The sequence below is a fragment of the Pelophylax lessonae genome (genome assembly GCF_965119305.1).
Source record: "Pelophylax lessonae genome assembly, chromosome: 13".
NCBI lineage: Eukaryota > Metazoa > Chordata > Amphibia > Anura > Ranidae > Pelophylax > Pelophylax lessonae.
This window is the reverse complement of record NC_138780.1, coordinates 15,071,180-15,089,830: the sequence shown is the minus strand read 5'-3', so window position 1 is coordinate 15,089,830 and position 18,651 is coordinate 15,071,180. Positions and strand designations below refer to the sequence as shown.

At 47.4% G+C, this 18,651-nt stretch overlaps 1 protein-coding gene across 2 annotated transcripts in view; it reads left to right on the top strand.

Moving 5' to 3' along the window:
- The first annotated feature begins 2,236 nt into the window (after positions 1–2,236).
- Positions 2,237–18,651, top strand: part of KIRREL1 (kirre like nephrin family adhesion molecule 1) — a 305,915-nt gene continuing 289,500 nt past the window's right edge. For both annotated transcript variants that reach the window (XM_082275251.1, XM_082275250.1), the window contains exon 1: positions 2,237–2,297. In XM_082275251.1, the coding sequence (XP_082131377.1) occupies positions 2,246–2,297 (52 nt within the window). In that variant the 5' untranslated portion in view covers positions 2,237–2,245. The remainder of the gene's footprint in view (positions 2,298–18,651) is intronic.

Below are 18,651 nucleotides of genomic sequence, written 5' to 3'. Positions count from 1 at the left end.
TTGCTGTACAGGGACTGCAACTATCATGGCTGTCAGGGGAGATTCCACCAATAACCTCCAAGATGAGATAAATCAAAATCTGGCCGTACACTATACAATCTGATTGTACAATCTTCTTCAAGGGGACCGTACACTATACAATCTGATTGTACAATCTTCTGTAAGGGGACCGTAGACTATGCAATCTGATTGTACAATCTTCTTCAAGGTGACTGTACACTATACAATCTAACTGTACAATCTTCTTCAAAGGGAGTGTACACTATGCAATCTGATTGTACAATCTCCTTCAAGGTTACCATACACAATCTCTGTACAATAGTCTATAAGCCTACCAAAACGATGCCCTATGAGGACAAATCTAAGCAATCCATCCAATGTGCATCTAATCAGGCAGACCCTTGTACCACATGGGTGATGGTACTGCTAACAAAGATTGTACAATCAGATTGTATAGTGTACTGTAACCTTGAAGGAGATTGTACAATCAGATTGTATAGTGTACGGCCCCCTTAACTGAGATTGTACAATCAGATTGTATAGTGTATAGTCCCCTAAAGGAGATTGTACAATCAGAATGTATAGTGTAAGGTCCTCTTAACTGAGATTGTACAATCAGATTGTATAGTGTATGATTACCTTAAAGGGGGTTGTACAATTAGATTGTATAGTGTATATTCCCCTAAAGGAGATTGTGCAATCAGATTGTATAGTGTATGGTAACCTTGAATGAGATTGTACAATCAGATTGTATAGTGTACCGTCACCTTAACGGAGATTGTACAATCAGATTGTATAGGACACGGTCACCTAAAGGAGATTGTGCAATCATATTTCATAGTGTATGGTCCCCTGAAGAAGATTGTACAATCAGATTGTATAGGGCACGGTCCCCTGAAGAAGATTGTACAATCAAATTGTATAGGGCACGGTCCCCTGAAGAAGATTGTACAATCAGATTGTATAGGGCACGGTCCCCTGAAGAAGATTGTACAATCAGATTGTATAGGGCACGGTCCCCTGTAGAAGATTGTACAATCAGGTTGTATAGGGCACGGTCCCCTGAAGAAGATTGTACAATCAGATTGTATAGGGCATGGTCCCCTGAAGAAGATTGTACAATCAGATTGTATAGGGCATGGTCCCCTGAAGAAGATTGTACAATCAGATTGTATAGGGCATGGTCCCCTGAAGAAGATTGTACAATCAGATTGTATAGGGCACGGTCCCCTGAAGAAGATTGTACAATCAGATTGTATAGGGCACGGTCCCCTGAAGAAGATTGTACAATCAGATTGTATAGTGTACGATTACCTTAAAGGGGATTCTACAATCAGATCGTTTTCTGTACGGTCAGCTGAGATTGTACAATCAGATTGCACTGTGTATGGCCAGATTGGAGGACGATCGTGGGGTTGGATGTCAGCGGTAGAACAAATCTTCCAACTTTTCCAACGTTATAACTGACCCCCCCCCCCCCCCCATTCACTATATCGCTATAGTCGTCTTTGCGCACAAATCGCACGCCGCGACCACCAGATGACCGGATCCGTCGATCGCCTCCCCCCCCCCCCCCCACGACACAACGACGTTCCTTTGTTACCGAACGAAAAAAAAAATATGATCCTTTAAATGTCTCTTCCAGACATGATATGGAATGTAGTGGGGGGAGGGACAGAGCATTTAAGTTGGGGGGAGGGGGGAAAAAAAATTCTCATAAACTAAAAACTTCCAAAATTCCAAAATCCCTTTTTTTTTTCCACATCAGCAATTCCCAGCAGACCCCCCCCCCCCTCCCCTCCCACCCCCCCCCAATTCCAGCCCCCTTGTCTTGTCCACTCAGCTCCTCATTCCATCCAACTTTTTTTTTTTTTCCTTGTTGTTCTGCTGGAGAAAAAAAAAAAAAAAGGCAGTTAGAAAAAAAGTGTGTCCCTCCCCCCCTCTCCTGCCTGCGGAATGGTTTCTTCCTCCGCTGGATTCATCATTCTCTCATTCCAAGACTTTTCTTTTTTTTTTTTTTGTGTTACAGAGAGAGAGAGAAGTGGAGGAAGTGGAGCTTCTACTGTGGGAGCCAAAATCACAACCTGGGATCTACTTTCATCTTTCCTTTGTTTTTTGGGTGGAATTTTGGAATTTTGTTGCCATTTACTGAAAGGAACAACAACAAAAAAACAAAACAAAACAAACAAACAAACAAAATTACATCAAGATCTCTTCTTAGAAGTCATCAAGAAGGATCAAGAGCATGTTCTTCCTCTTCCTATGGATCTTCACCCTTCCAGACTCACTTTCCCAAGGTAAGATTTGATACATTGTATAAGATGACGGAAATTTAAAATAAAGAGCAACATGTAGTGGGGGGGTTGCAATGTTGCTGCGGTTTCCCTGTCCACATCTGTATTGTGTTAGGCTGTGGATGGGGCTGAGGAACCCCCCCTTGAAATGTTTCCTCTTCCTATGGATCTTCATCCTGGTAGACTCACTTTCCCAAGGTAGGATTTGATACATTGTTTAAGATGTTGGAAATTAAAATAAAAGAGCAACATGTAGTGGGGGGGTTACGATGTTGCTGCGGTTTCCCTGTCCACATCTGTATTGTGTTAGGCTGAGGAACCCCTTTGAGATGTCTCCTCTTTCTATGGATCTTCACCCTTCCAGACTCACTTTCACAAGGGAAGATTTGATACATTGTTTAAGAGTCACAATATAGGGGGGGGGGGTTGTGATGTTGCTGCAGTTTCCTTGTCCACATCTGTATTGTGTTAGGCTGAGGAACCCCCTTGAGATGTCTCCTCTTCCTATGGTTCTTCACCCTGGTAGACTCACTTTCCCAAGGGAAGATTTGATACATTGTTTAAGAATCACAACATAGGGGGGTTGTGATGTTGCTGCAGTTTCCTTGTCCACATCTGTATTGTATTAGGCTGTGGATGGGGCTGAGGAACCCCCCTTGAAATGTTTCCTCTTCCTATGGATCTTCACCCTGGTAGACTCACTTTCCCAAGGTAGGATTTGATACATTGTTTAAGATGTCGGAAATTAAAATAAAAGAGCAACATGTAGTGGGGGGGTTACAATGTTGCTGCGGTTTCCCTGTCCACATCTGTATTGTGTTAGGCTGAGGAACCCCCTTGAGATGTCTCCTCTTTCTATGGATCTTCACCCTTCCAGACTCACTTTCACAAGGGAAGATTTGATACATTGTTTAAGAGTCACAACATAGGGGGGTTGTGATGTTGCTGCGGTTTCCCTGTCCACATCTGTATTGTGTTAGGCTATGGATGGGGCTGAGGAACCCCCTTGAGATGTCTCCTCTTCCTATGGTTCTTCACCCTGGTAGACTCACTTTCCCAAGGGAAGATTTGATACATTGTTTAAGAGCCACAACATGTAAGGGGGGGGGGGTTGCGATGTTGCTGCAATTTCCCTGTCCACATCTGTATTGTGTTAGGCTGTGGATGGGGCTGAGGAACCCCCTTGAGATATCTCAACCCCCCTTGAGATGTCTCCTCTTCCTATGGATCTTCACCCTGGCAGACTCACTTTCCCAATGCAACATATGATACATTGTTTAAGAGTCACAACATGTAAGGGGGGGGGGGGGGTTGCGATTTTGCTGCGGTTTCCCTGTCCACATCTATATTGTGTTAGGCTCTGAATGGGGCTGAGGAACCCCCTTGAGATGTCTCCTCTTCCTATGGATCTTCACCCTGGTAGACTCACTTTCCCAAGGGAAGATTTGATACATTGTTTAAGAGTCACAACATGTAGGGGGGGTTGCAATGTTGCTGCGATTTCCCTGTCCACATCTGTATTGTGTTAGGCTGTGGATGGGGCTGAGGAACCCCCTTGAGATGTTTCCTCTTCCTATGGTTCTTCACCCTGGTAGACTCACTTTCCCAAAGTAAGATTTGATACATTGTTTAAGATGTCGGAAATTAAAATAAAAGAGCAACATGTAGTGGGGGGGGGGGGGGGGTTGCGATGTTGCTGCAGTTTCCTTGTCCACATCTGTATTGTATTAGGCTGTGGATGGGGCTGAGGAACCCCCCCTTGAGATTTCTCCTCTTCCTATGGATCTTCACCCTGGTAGACTCACTTTCCCAAGGGAAGATTTGCTACATTGTTTAAGAGTCACAACATGTAGGGGGGTTGCGATGTTGCTGCGATTTCCTTGTCCACATCTGTATTGTGTTAGGCTGTGGATGGGGCTGAGGAACCCCCTTGAGATGTCTCCTCTTCCTATGGATCTTCACCCTTCCAGACTCACTTTCCCAAGATAAGATTTGATACATTGTTTAAGAGTCACAACATGTAAGAGGGGGGGGGGGGGGTTTGCGATGTTGCTTCGATTCCCAAGGTAAGATTCGATACATTGGATACATTGTTTAAGAGTCACAACATGTAGGCTGTGGATGGGGCTGAGGAACCCCTCTTGAGATGTCTCCTCTTCCTATGGATCTTCACCCTTCCAGACTCACTTTCCCAAGGTAAAATTTGATATAAGAGTCGAAAATAAAATAAAGAGCAACATGTAGTGGGGGGGTTGCGATGTTGCTGCGATTTCCCTGTCCACATCTGTATTGTGTTAGGCTCTGGATGGGGCTGAGGAACCCCCTTGAGATGTTTCCTCTTCCTATGGTTCTTCACCCTGCCAGACTCACTTTCCCAAGGTAAAATTCTATATAAGAGTCGAAAATAAAAAACCAGCAACATGTAGTGGGGGGGGGGGGGGGGTTGCGATGTTGCTGCAGTTTCCCTGTCCACATCTGTATTGTGTTAGGCTGTGGATGGGGCTGAGGAACCCCCTTGAGATGTTGCCACCAGATCTTGCCTTTTTTCGGTTTGCGTTGGCTTTGTGTTGTATTTTATGCTGTTGGGTTTTTGATGCTTTATGTTGTATTTTTTTTTGCATGGCATTGCAACTTTGGTCCAGCCTGATGCGATCCAAGAAGAAGAAGGAGGAGGAGGAGGGGGGGGGGGGGGGAGATGCTGGATACTAATCATGATTGTGCCATGACTCAGGACCAGGACTGGGTTTGGGTTAACCCATTGTGAACTGTTTGTAAACTGATCTTTATTGTTTTCCTCGATTTCTTGTGTTTTTGTTACATTGGGGCTGTTGTTTTTGGTAAACTGATCTCAGTTTAGGAACTGCAACGTCGTGCTTTGCCTTGCGTGACAGTCTTGTGCAATGCATCGTTCTCCCCAGCTGCAGGCTTTTTCGGAGACTTTGCTAAGTCCGTAGCCTGGTTTCTGGATCTGCTCTGTAGCCTGTGTTCTGGATCTGCTCTGTAGCCTGTGTTCTGGATCTGCTCTGTAGCCTGGGTTTTGGATCTACTTCATAGCCGGGGTTCTGGATCTGCTCCGTACCCTGGGTTCTGGATCTGCTCCATACCCTGGGTTCTGGATCTGCTCTGTAGCCTGGGTTTTGGATCTACTTCATAGCCTGGGTTCTGGATCTGCTCCATACCCTGGGTTCTGTATCTGCTCTGTAGCCTGGGCTTCTAGATCTTCTGCCTAGCCTGGGCTCATGGATCTGCTCCCTAGCCTGGTCTCCTGGATCTGTTCTATAGCCTGGGTTCTGGATCTGTTCCGAAGCCTAGGCTCTGGATCTTCTCCGTAGCCTGGGCTCTGGATACCTCTGTAGCCTGGTCTCCTGGATCTGCTCCATAGTCTGGGTCCTGGATCTGATCCATAGTCTGGGTCCTGGATCTGCTCCATAGCCTGGGCATTGGATCTGCTTTATAGCCTGGTCTCCTCGATCTTCTCCATAGCCTGGATTCTGGATCTGCTCCGTAGCCTGGGCTCTGAATTTGCTCCGCAGCCTGGGCTCTGGATCTGCTCCGCAGCCTGGGCTCTGGATCTGCTCCGTAGCCTGGGCTCTGGATCTGCTCCGTAGCCTGGGCTCTGGATCTGCTCCGTAGCCTGATCTCCTGGATCATCTCCATAGCCTGGGCTTTAGATCTTCTCCGTAGCCTGGGCTCTGGATCTTCTCCATAGGCTGGGCTCCTGGATCTGCTGCAGAAGCTCCTGACCTGTTGAATGAAGATGGGGGGGCTTGATGAGATTGCTTGCATGTGGTGGCCCCACTGGAGCTGTCAATCGCTTTGGTGGATGAAAGGGTGTATGGGCTGCAGTGGTTCATAAGAGGTTCTGGGGCAGCGTGGAGGCTTTTTTGGGGTGAGAATGGAGGGGCAGTCTTGAGTAGTTAGCGGTATTTGGTACATTGCCTTAAGCAGATACTGTGCGTGGATTGAAGAGATTTTGACAGAGGCGTATTGATCATTCTGTAGAAATCTTTCTTAATCCTTTAACCCCAGAGGGACCCTTAAAATAATTTCCAGGTCCTGGGGAACCCCTACTATAATTAATTAATTGGTCGGTGGGAAGAATGCCCCTTACGTTGGTGATCAGTGGGAAGAATGTCCCTTACATTGGTGGACAGCGAGAACAATGTTACTTACATTGGTGGTCAATGGGATGAATGTTCCTTACATTGGTGGTCAGTGGAAAGAATTTCTCTAACATTGGTGGTCAGTGGGAAAAATATCCCTTACCTTGAGGGTCAGTGAGGAGAATGTTCCTTACATTGGTGGTCTGTCGAAAAAATGTTTCTAATATTGGTGGCCAGTTGGAAGGATCCCCCTTACATTAGTGGTCAATTGGAAAGAATGTTGCTTATATCGGTGGTCAGTGGGAAGAATGCCCCTTACATTGGTGGTCACTGGGAAGAATTCCCCTTACAATAGTGGTCAGTGGAAAGAATATGTCTTACATTGGTGGTCAGTGGGAAAAATATCCCTTACATTGGTGGTCAGTGGGAAGAATGTTCCTTACATTGGTGGTCAGTGAAAATAATATCCCTTACATTGGTGGTCAGTGGGAAGAATGTTCCTTACATTGGTGGTCAGTGGGAAGAATGTTCCTTACATTGGTGGTCAGTGAAAATAATATCCCTTACATTGGTGGTCAGTGAGAAGAATGTTCCTTACATTGGTGGTCAGTGGGAAGAATGCCCCTTACATTGGTGGTCAGTGGGAAGAATGTTCCTTACATTGGTGGTCAGTGAAAATAATATCCCTTACATTAGTGGTCAGTGGGAAGAATGTTCCTTACATTGGTGGTCAGTGGGAAGAATGTTCCTTACATTGGTGATCAGTGGGAAGAATGTCCCTTATATTGATGGTCAGTGAGAAGAATGCCCCTTACATTGGTGGTCAGTGGGAAGAATGTCCCTTACATTGGTGGTCAGTAGGAAGAATGCCCCTTACATTGGTGGTCAGTGGGAAGAATGTCTCTTACATTGGTGGTCAGTGGGAAGAATGTCCCTTACATTGGTGGTCACTAGTGAGAAGAAGGTCCCTTACATTGGTGGTCAGTGGGAAGAATTACGCTTTCATTGAGGGTCAATGCAAAGAATGTTACATAGGTGACCTGAGAGAAGAATGTTCCTTACATTGGTGATCAGTGGGAAGAATGCTCCTTACATTGGTGGGTGGTCAGCAGGAAGAATGTCCCTTATGTTGAGGGTCTGTGGGAAGAATGCTTCTTCCATTGATGGTCAGTGGAAAGAATATTCCTTACATTGATGGTCAGTGGAAAGAATTCCCCTTACATTGGTGGTCAGCAAGAAGAATGACTCTTACTTTGAGGGTCAGTGGGAAGAATGCTCCTTCCATTGGTGGTCAGTGGGAAGAACGCTCCTTACATTGGGGGTCAGTGGGAAGAATGCTCCTTCCATTGGTGGTCAGTGGGAAGAATGCTCCTTACATTGGTGGTCAGTGGGAAGAACGCTCCTTACATTGGGGGTCAGTGGGAAGAATGCTCCTTCCATTGGTGGTCAGTGGGAAGAATGCTCCTTACATTGGTGGTCAATGGGAAGAATGTCCATTACATTGGTGGTCAGTAGAAAGAATGCTTTTTCCATTGCTGGCCAGTGTGAAGAATGTTCCTTACACTGATAGTCAATGAGAAGAATGTCCATTACATTGGTGGTCAGTAGGAACAATGCTTCTTCCATTGATGGTCAGTGGGAAAAATGTTCTTTACATTGGTGGTCAGTGGGAAGAATGTGCCTTATATTATTGGTCAGTGGGAAGAATGTCCCTTACATTATTGGTCAGTGGGAAGAATGTCCCTTACATTATTGGTCAGTGGGAAGAATGTCCCTTACATTATTGGTCAGTGGGAAGAATGCTCCTTACATTGCCATGTGGCATTGGACCTGGAATTAGGCAGGCCGGATCAGGTAAGAGCTCAAGGAACCACTAGCAACCTATGAAAGAACTCTAAAGATCCACAGAACTCTGGTAAATAATGGCGGGTCTATCGGGAATATGGGGAAAAGCCTGTTGGCCTGGGTTTTGAAATCTTCAATCACATAGAACGAGTGGCAATGTATTTTATCGATTGCGACAGTCGAGCAATATATGGGTTAACAGAAGAAATGGTGAGAACTCGTCTTAGCAGCTGATCAAAGCTTGCTCTGCTTTTTTCCTGTAGAAGATTGAATCTTCCCTTTGCCACGTTATAGTAAAGTAGTGCTGGGTCTCGGCGGGGTGCAATCTAAAGGGGGCTTTTACAGCCGGGAGATTTTCTCCTTAATTGGCGAACGTTGTACAACCGGTCATTAAAAAAAAAAAAACTCAAATGGTTTTCTCCACCTGGAATATCGCGTGTAACCACATGCTTTTAGGTGCAGGAAATGCGCAAGTGCGCGACTTTGATTGCATGAGAAGATTTCTTTTTTTCGAACAGCAAAAATTCCAGCTCTAGAGATGATTGGCTTTTATGGCGGTTGCCGGTTTGTCGCCGGCAACTAAAAATTTGCGTAAATTTTTCAGCTCGAAATAGCATCTTCATAAGCATATGGGTGTGCTATCGTTGAAAAAAAATGGGCGATTATCTGAAACTATACGTTTGTGAAAGTACGAGTCGGTGGGGAGGAAGAATTGCCCTCTAATCGGCACTCCAAGTGCACAGGGTGCCTCGTAGTTGCCAACCCCAACTCCCGGCCCATTCATACGCCACGCGGTGCTGTTGTGTATTTGGCACATGCTTTTAGGTGCAGGAAATGCGCAAGTGCGCGACTTTGATTGCATGAGAAGATATATTTTTTTTTTTTGAACAGCAAAAAATTCCAGCTCTAGAGATGATTGGCTTTTATGGCGGTTGCCGGTTTGTCGCCGGCAACTAAAAATTTGCGTAAAATTTTCAGCTCGAAATAGCATCTTCATATGTGTATGGGTGTGCTATCGTTGAAAAATCTGAAACGATACGTGAAAGTACGAGTCAGGGGGACGTAAAGTGCCCTCTCATCGGCACTCCAAGTGCACTGGGTGCCTCGTAGTTGCCAACCCCAACTCCCGGCCCATTCATACGCCACGCGGTGCTGTTGTGTATTTGGCACACGCTTTTAGGTGCAGGAAATGCGCAAGTGCGCGACTTTGATTGCATGAGAAGATATTTTTTTTTTTTTGAACAGCAAAAATTCCAGCTCTAGAGATGATTGGCTTTTATGGCGGTTGCCGGTTTGTCGCCGGCAACTAAAAATTTGGGTAAAATTTTCAGCTCGAAATGGCATCTTCATATGTGTATGGGTGTGCTATCGTTGAAAAATCTGAAACGATATGTGAAAGTACGAGTCGGGGGGACGTAAAGTGCCCTCTCATCGGCACTCCAAGTGCACAGGGTGCCTTGTAGTTGCCAACCCCAACTCCCGGCCCATTCATACGCCACGCGATGCTGTTGTGTATTTGGCACACGCTTTTAACACCTTGTCTTCTGCATGAAAGGCCAGAGAGAGGGAAACGGGAAGAGGGAGGAGGTAGTGAGGGATTTTTTCCCTTCCAAAATTTCACAGGAAGAGGAAGGGACTGTGCTGGTCCATGGAACCCCCCCCCCCCACCCCCTTCCCCAGATGTGCCTCTCTGCGTCCTGTCCTCCTAACTAGAAGGCCACATTTCTGAGCGTGGAAAATAAAAACTCCCACAAGCACAGCTGTCTGCCTGGTCAGCATCTTGCAACATCCAGTGCCAGGGCAGAGTCATGTGCCGCTGATGGCCGACTCTGCTCTTCACATTTAAAGGGTCAGTCCACCTGAAAGTGATATTTTGGTTATAGGGGGATCCTGGTGGACCAAGTCGGCCCCTGGCTTTGTAATTGTTTTTGGATATTACAAAGGAGAGATCTCCCCAGTCGTAATTCCCGACTCTGCTCTGGTCCACCTGGGAGTATGGGTCCACCCAACTTTGTGTGTCCCAGCACCTCCTATTACATTCTCCATTTGATAAAGTAAAAGGGAATCCAGCATGGATGGTAGGAATCCCTCATAATGGGCACAGCAGGTGTACAGACCCGGGAACTCAGCACAGGGATGGTGGGAAATCCTCATAATGGGCGCAGCAGGTGTACAGACCCGGGAACTCAGCACAGGGATGGTGGGAACCCCTCATAATGGGCACAGCAGGTGTACAGACCTGGGAACTCAGCACAGGGATGGTGGGAACCCCCAAAAATGGGCCCAGCATATGTGCAGACCTGAGAACTCAGCACAGGGATGATGGGAACCCCTCATAATGGGCACAGTAGGTGTACAGACCTGGGAACCCAGCACAGGGATGGTGGGAACCCCTCATAATGGGCACAGCATGTGTAAAGACCCGGGAGCAGAGATCTCACCAATAGAGTTCCAGAAAAGCAGAAGAAACTTTCTAGAGGTTTACTCCCCACCAAGCACTGAGTTGTCCATTTTGGGTGAACTGGCCTGTTTAAAGGTCCACTCATTTTTAGGGTGCACCTTGACTTATTTCCCATCAGGTTTGGCCTAAAACAAATTGCATGAAACACATACGTCACAAGTTGATGTTGGTGAATTGTTTCACCATAGTCTTCTTTTTAGCTTCACTTTTTAAGAAAAATATGGAAATGATATCATCACTGGGTCTCTTCTCCTCTCTATGACACAGAATGAACGTATTTAGATGATATTTACCTATATCGGAGTTCAGTTTTAAGAGAGGCACTGAAAGCATAGAGAGCTCCCTCTAGAGGCTAATTTGTGATCTTTATATTTTTTAAGAAAAATATGGAAATTACATCATCACTGGGTCTCTGCTCTTCAATATGACAAAGGAGGAATGTATTTGGATGATATTTATCTATATCGAAGTTCAGTTTTATGAGAGGCACTGAAAGCATGGAGAGCTCCTTCTAGAGGCTAATTTGAAATCTTTATCTTTTTTAAGAAAAATATGGAAATTACATCATCATTGGATCTCTGCTCAAGAGGAGTGGGCGTTCCTAGGCAGGCAGCATTTACATAGAATGAATGAAAGGGGTGGGGCTTATGGCAGTCAGGTCGGGGAGGAAAGCGCTAGATAATGTCGGATGTTCTCCAGACAGTAAATGCCCCCCCTCTTCTTCCCCCCCTCCTCTCCTCCCCTCCCCTCTCACCTCCCCTCCCCTCTCCCTCCTCTCCCCTCCCCCCTCCTCTCCCTTTCCTTTCCTTCTCCCCTTCTGTCCCCTCTCCTCCCCTCCCCTCTCCTCTCCTCTCTACTCTGCTTCCCTTCCCTCCCCTCTCTTCTCCCCCCTCTCCTCTCTTCTCCCCTTTCCTTTCCTTTTCCTCTTCTCTCCCCTCTCCTCTCCTTCTTTCCCCTCTCTTCTCCCCCCTCTCCTCTCCTCTCCTTCCCTCTCCTCTCTTCTCCCCCCTCTCCTCTCCTCTCCTCTCCTCATCTCCCCTCCCCTTTTCTTTCCTTTCCTTCTCCTCTTCTCTCCCCTCCCCTCTCCTCTCCCCCCCTCCTCTCCTTCCCTCTCCTCTATTCTCCCCCCTCTCCTCTCCCTTCCCCTCTCCCTTCCTCCCCTCCCCTCTTCTCTCCTCTCCCCTCCCCTCCTTTCCTCTCCCCCTTCTCCTCTCCTCTCTCTCCTCCCCTCTCTTCTCCTCTCCCCTCCTTTCCTCTCCCCCCTCTCCTCTCTCTCTCTCCTCATCTCCCCTCCCCTTTTCTTTCCTTCTCCTCTTCTCCCCCCCCCTCTCCTCTCCTTTCCTCTCCTCTCTTCTCCCCCCTCTCTTCTCCCCCCTCTCCTCTCCCCTCTCCTCTCCCCTCCTCTCTCCCTTCCTCCCCTCTCCTCTTCTCTCCTCTCCCCTCCCCTCCTTTCCTCTCCCCCCTCTCCTCTCCTCTCTCTCCTCCCCTCTCTTCTCCTCTCCTCCTCTCCCCTCCCCTCCTTTCCTCTCCCCCCTCTCCTCCCCTCTCTTCTCCTCCCCTCTCCTTTCCTCTCCCCCCTCTCCCCTCCTTTCCTCTCCTCTCCTTTCCTCTCCTCTCCTTCCCTCCCCTCTCTTCTCCCCCCTCTCCTCTCCTCCTCTCCCCTCCTCTCCCCTCCTCTCCTCTCCTCCCCTTTCCTTCTCCTCTTTTCTCCCCTCTCCACCAAATATGAAAATGCCTTGATGTGTGGATGTCAGTGTGGAGGAGTGGCCATTCCTAGGCAGATGTGATGCTGAGCCTCCTTGATTGAAAGATTGGAAATGCAATGAATGAAAGGGTTGGGGCCTGGGACAGGCAGGCCTGGGTGGAAAGAGCAAGATAATGCCGGACGTCCTCCAGCCAGGAAATAAGACGGGCTCTGTATTGACTTGTTGCAGCTTCCAATGCACATGGTGAGAAGCTCACAGTGTGCAGTGAAATCTGAGGTAGCTGTTTCAGTCTAGGAGAGGAGCCGCTACAACTGTGCAAGACCGAAGGGAGGGCCGGAGTTCCGCCTTAAGGATCTACCGGTGTAATAACACTTGGGCATGCTGAGACTTGTAGTTCCTCAGTAGCCAATGGAGGCGTTTAATTGGTGCCCCCAGGCCGGTGAGGGCAGGGAGTAGCTGCCATGAAAGCCCCCTATTGTTCGGGGACCCCCGAGGGGTTTGCAACACGAGAGGCATCCAAACCTTCATGCAAATGAGATGCAATTAAGTCTAATTAAAAGCAGAGAGAGTGTGCGGCGCGGCGCTGCCTGTGTGGCGGTAACAGAACATTACGCCGAAAGGAACAGCGGCCTGGGCAGGGGGCGCCGCGGGGTGGAGGGGGAGGGGGGGGGGGACTTCCATGATGAATTTCTATTGATTTTCTCCTGTTGTACACAGAAAAGTTGTTGGGTAATCTGGCACTTCGTCTGAGGAATGTGTCACCGGCCACCGCGCTTTATGCTGACGCTGTCATTTCGCCTCCCCTACTCCCAGTTAATCATTTCGCCTTCATTGGCTTTCTGGCGTAATTACATATAGGGGGGCCTCGCCGGCAGGATGACACTCCGAGATGAACCGCAGCTGTACCGGCTCCTCTCCTGGACTGAAATGGCTTACTCTGATTTCACCGCACACTGTGAGCTTCTCACCATGTGCATTAGAAGCTGCGGTAAGTCAGATATTGCCCCGCCTCCTTTCCTGGCTGGAGGACGCCCAGCATCATCGAGCACTTTCCTCCCTGGTCTGGCCCGCCGCTTATACTCATTGGATTTCAGTTCCTTCAATCATGGAGGCTCAGCGCCACATGTGGGCGTTACCTATGGCGGTGTGTATGCAAATAGAATGACCGCCTCCCCAGAGGAGCTTCCACCCATAAAGGCAGTTAGTATATAGCTCCTCCCATGAGCCAGCCCACTGCGTGCATCAGGGAAGAGGGATACTGAATTTTGTACAGAAATGAAAGAAGTGCGTTAATAAAACCTTTCTATTTTCATCACATACCTTATTTTAGACCCAATAATGTCATCACTGGGTCTCTGTTCTTCTCTTTGCAATGCAAACAAATCATGGTTGGTAGGAGGGGCCAGTTGGATGCTTTCTAAAAACACCTCTTCTCTTCTCTACTCTTCCCTTTCCTTCCATTCCCTTCCGTTTTCTTTGCATCTCTTCCCCTTCCCCCTCCCCCTCCCTCTCCCCTCATTTTCTCTGCTCTCTCCTCCCCTCCCCTCTCTCTCTCTCCTTCCCTCTCTTCTCCTCTCCTCTCCCCTCCCCCCTCTTCTCTCCCCTCCCTTCCCCTCTCTCCTCTCCTCCCCCCTTCCCCCCCTCCTCTCCTCTCCTCCCCTCCCCTCTCCCCTTCCTCCCTCTCCTCCCCTCTCCTCTCCTCCCCTCTCCCCTTCCTCCCTCTCCTCCCCTCCCCTCTCCCCTTCCCCCCTCTCCTCTCCTATCCTCCCCTCTCCTCTTCTCTCCTCTCCTCTTCTCTCCTCCCCTCCCCTTCCTCCCTCTTCTCTCCTCCCCTCCCCTCTCCCCTTCCCCCCTCTCCTCTCCTATCCTCCCCTCTCCTCTTCTCTCCTCTCCTCCCCTCCCCTCTCTCCTCTCCTCCCTTCCCCCCCCCCATCCTATCCTCTCCCCTTCCCCCCTCTCCTCTCCTATCCTCTCCTCTCCTCCCCTATCCTCTCCCCTTCCCCCCTCTCCTCTCCTCCCCTCCCCTCTCCTCCCCTCCCCTCTCCCCCCCCTCCTTTCCTTCTCCTCTTCCCTCCCTCCTCTCTCCTCTCCTCTTCCCTCCCTCCTCTCTCCTCTCCCCTCCCCTCCCCTCCCCCTCTCCTCCCCCTCTCCTCCCCCTCTCCTCTCCCCCCTCTCTTCTCCTTCCCTCTCCTCTCCTCTCCCCCTTCCCCTCCCCTTTCCTCTCCTCCCCTCTCCACTCCCCCCTCTCCTCTCCCCTCTCCTCTCCAACCCTCACCTCTCCCCTCTCCCCTCCCCCTTTCCTTTCCTTCTCCTCTTCCCTCTCCAAATATGAAAATGCCTTGATGTGTGGATGTCAGTCTGGAGGAGTGGCCATTCCTAGGCAGATGTGATGCTGATCCTCCATGATTGAAAGATTGGAAATCCAATGAATGAAAAGGGTGGGGCCAGGGACTGGCAGGCTTGGGTGGAAAGTGCAAGATGATGCCGGACGTCCTCCAGTCAGGAAATTAGACGGGCTCTATGTGACTTGCTGCACCTTCCAATGCACATTGTGAGAAGCTCACAGTGTGCAGTGAAAACAGCGTAAGGCATTTCAGTCCAGGGGAGGAGCCGGTACAACTGTGCAAGACTAAAGGGAAGTCTGGGGGGTCAGATTGAAGTCTTGTTGGATCCTCCAGGAATGTATTTCCTGCTCCCAGCACTGTGAACAAACCCCTAGTTGGTCATTATTGCAGAGTTATGTAGAAAAGTCTAATCTGGAGTCTGGGGAGGAAGGGGTTACCTGCGACGGGCGCCATGCTTTGGCGGAGGGCGGAGAGCGCTGGAACATGTGGATTTAATTGCAGTGGCGGAGTGGGCAGGAGAAGCACATTTTTCTGTGAAAAGCAGTATGACAGTATGATCCAGATCCAAGACACCAAGCATTCCTCCAGGGCTGGGGGGTGCAAAATGCAGCTCTTCGCCGACCCTTCTAAACTTGTAGAACTACAAGTCCCAGCATAGCCTGTGTTGGCTACATGGAAAAGGGGGCTGAGCATACTTGGGATCGTCGTTCCAAAAACGTATGGGGTTTAAAAGTGACTGGATGAGACTCAAGCCTTGCTGGGAGTTGTAGTTCCATCAAGGAGGGGCAAGTATGCTGGCACCTTTACTTGTGACATTACTGGTGTGGCAGTGACTTGTAGTTCCTTAAAGCTGAACTCCAGGATAGGCAAATCGTGTCTACATACAGTCATCATGTGTGTTCTTCCCTGACCCACAGAGACCCAGTGATGACACCATTTCCATATTTTTCAATATTTCAAAAAAAAATAATATAAAGATCCTACATTGGCCTCTAGAGGGAGCTCTCCATGATTCAGTGGCTCTTTTAAAGCTGAACTCCAGGATAGGCAAACCTTGTCTACATACAGTCATCATGTGTGTTCTTCCCTGACCCACACAGACCCAATATTGACATCATTTCCATATTTTTCATTAAAAAATATAAAGATCCTACATTGGCCTCTAGAAGGAGCTCTCCATGATTCAGTGACTCTCTTCCAGCTGAACTTCAGGATAGGCAAACTTTGTCTACATACATTCGTAATGCGTATACTATACTTGACACACAGAGACCCAGTGATGACATAATTTCCATATTTTTCAATATTTCAAAAAAAATATAAAGAACCTAAATTAGCCTCTAGAGGGGGCTCTCCATCCTAAAGCTGAACTCCAGGATAGACAAACTTTGTCTACTTACAGTCCTCATGTGGGCTCTTCCCTGCCCCACAGAGACCCAGTGATGGCATAATTTCCATATTTTTCATGAAAAAATATAAGGATCCTACATTGGCCTCTAGGGGGAGCTCTCCATGCTTCAGTGACTCTCTTAAAGCTGAACTCCAGGGTAGGAAAACCTTGTCTACATATTCTTCCCTGACCCCCAGAGACCCAATGATGACATTATTTCCATATTTTTCAATATTTCAAAAAATATAAAGATCCTAAATTAGCCTCTAGAGGGAGCTCTCCATCCTAAAGCTGAACTCCAGGATAGACAAACCTTATCTACGTACAGTCGTCATGTGGGCTCTTCCCTGCCCCACAGAGACCCAGCGATTACATAATTTCCATATTTTTCATGAAAAAATATAAAGATCCTACATTGGCCTCTAGGGGGAGCTCCCCATGCTTCAGTTACTACCTTAAAGATGAACTCCAGGGTAGGCGATCCTTGTCCACATAGGTTCATCATATGTATTCTTCCCTGACTCCCAGAGACCCAGTGATGACATCATTTCCATATTTTTCAATATTTAAAAAAATATAAAGATATTAAAATAGCCTCTAGGGGGAGCGCTCCATGCTTCAGCGACTCTCTTAAAGCTGAACTCCAGGAAAGGAAAACTTTGTATACATATTCTTCTCTGACCCACAGAGACCCAGTGATGACATCATTTCCATATTTTTCAATATTTCAAAAAATATAAAGATCCTAAATTAGCCTCTAGAGGGAGCTCTCCATCCTAAAGCTGAACTCCAGAATAGACAAACTTTGTCTACATACAGTCATCGTGTGTATTCTTCCCTGACCCACAGAGACCCAGTGATGACATAATTTCCATATTTTTCATGAAGAAATTATAAAGATCCTACATTGGCCTCTAGGGGGAGCTCTCCATGCTTCAGTGACTTTCTTAAAGCTGAACTCAAGGATAGACAAACTTTGTCTACATACAGTCATCATGTGTATTCTTCCCTGACCCCCAGAGACCCAGTGATGACATCATTTCCATATTTTTCATGAAAAAAATCTAAGGATCCTACATTGGACTCTAGGGGGAGCTCTCCATGCTTTTAGTGACTTTCTTAAAGCTGAACTCAAGGATAGACAAACTTTGTCTACATACAGTCATCATGTGTATTCTTCCCTGACCCCCAGAGACCCAGTGATGACATCATTTCCATATTTTTCATGAAAAAATCGAAGGATCCTACATTGGACTCTAGGGGGAGCTCTCCATGCTTTTAGTGACTTTCTTAAAATATTTTTCAATATTTTCAAAAAATATAAAGATCCTAATTTAGCCTCTAGAGGGAGCTCTCCATCCTAAAGCTGAACTCCAGGATAGACAAACTTTGTCTACATACAGTCATCATGTGTATTTTTCCCTGCCCCACAGAGACCCAGTGATGACAAAATTTCCATATTTTCTATGAAAAAATATAAAGATCCTACATTGGTCTCTAGGGGGAGCTCTCCATGATTCAGTTACTACCTTAAAGCTGAACTCTAGGATAGGAAAACTTTGTCTACATATTCCTCCCTGCCCCACAGAGACCCAGTGATGACATCATTTCCATATTTTTCAATATTTCAAAAATATAAAGACATAAAAATCGCCTCTAGGGGGAGCTCTCCATGCTTCAGCGACTCTCCTAAAGCTGAACTCCAGGATAGGAAAGCTGTTTTCCTAATTATAATGGCACCCGAATGTGCGTTGCGCATTTTGCAGCAATCTCACCAGGTTCAAAAATCGTGCGATTCTCCTGGCCATTTTAGAATGGTCAGCTGTGAGACGAGGCCTCGGTGCTACTGAGCTACTGCAGAAGAAAGAACCCCTGTGCTGACAGAAATACAGAAATACAGAAATACACCTTCTTTGGCGTATGTAACAGCTCCTATGCATGTATTTTTATCTGCGTTTTATCTGCGTTTTTAGCGTGTTCCTGCGATCTTCCCACATTCGTTCATTCCCTCTAGCGTTTCCTCCATTGATTCCCGGTGGAAGTGAGAGCTTCTCGGAGAGGAATGAAGTGACTCAATGATACAACTGGTCTGGTGCCAGAGAACTGCCTGGAGGCCCTCTGCAGACGATCGATGTGTGACATTAGACAGGTCCTCTTTTTTTCTCTCTCTCTCTCTCCCTTTTTGTATGATCAGCACCTTTCCTATAATAATACTGACCCCTCCCCTTTTCTGTAATAAAACAGACCCCTCCCTTTTTAGTAACCTCTGATATGTCACAATATACGCCAACGGTATCATTCTGCAGAAAAAAAAAAAATCAACCTTAAAAAGACATTCTTGAGCTGCAATCAGTGACTTTGTCTAGGCTGAGATGATGTCATCAGTTTGCTGCAGGCCGAAAAAGGCATTTCCTCAGTCTCCTCTTTGCATTGTAACATTGTAGCATGTCACAAGGTATAGAGGTTGCCGCAGAGGGCGGATCTGTGTCAAACATCTGTGAACACAC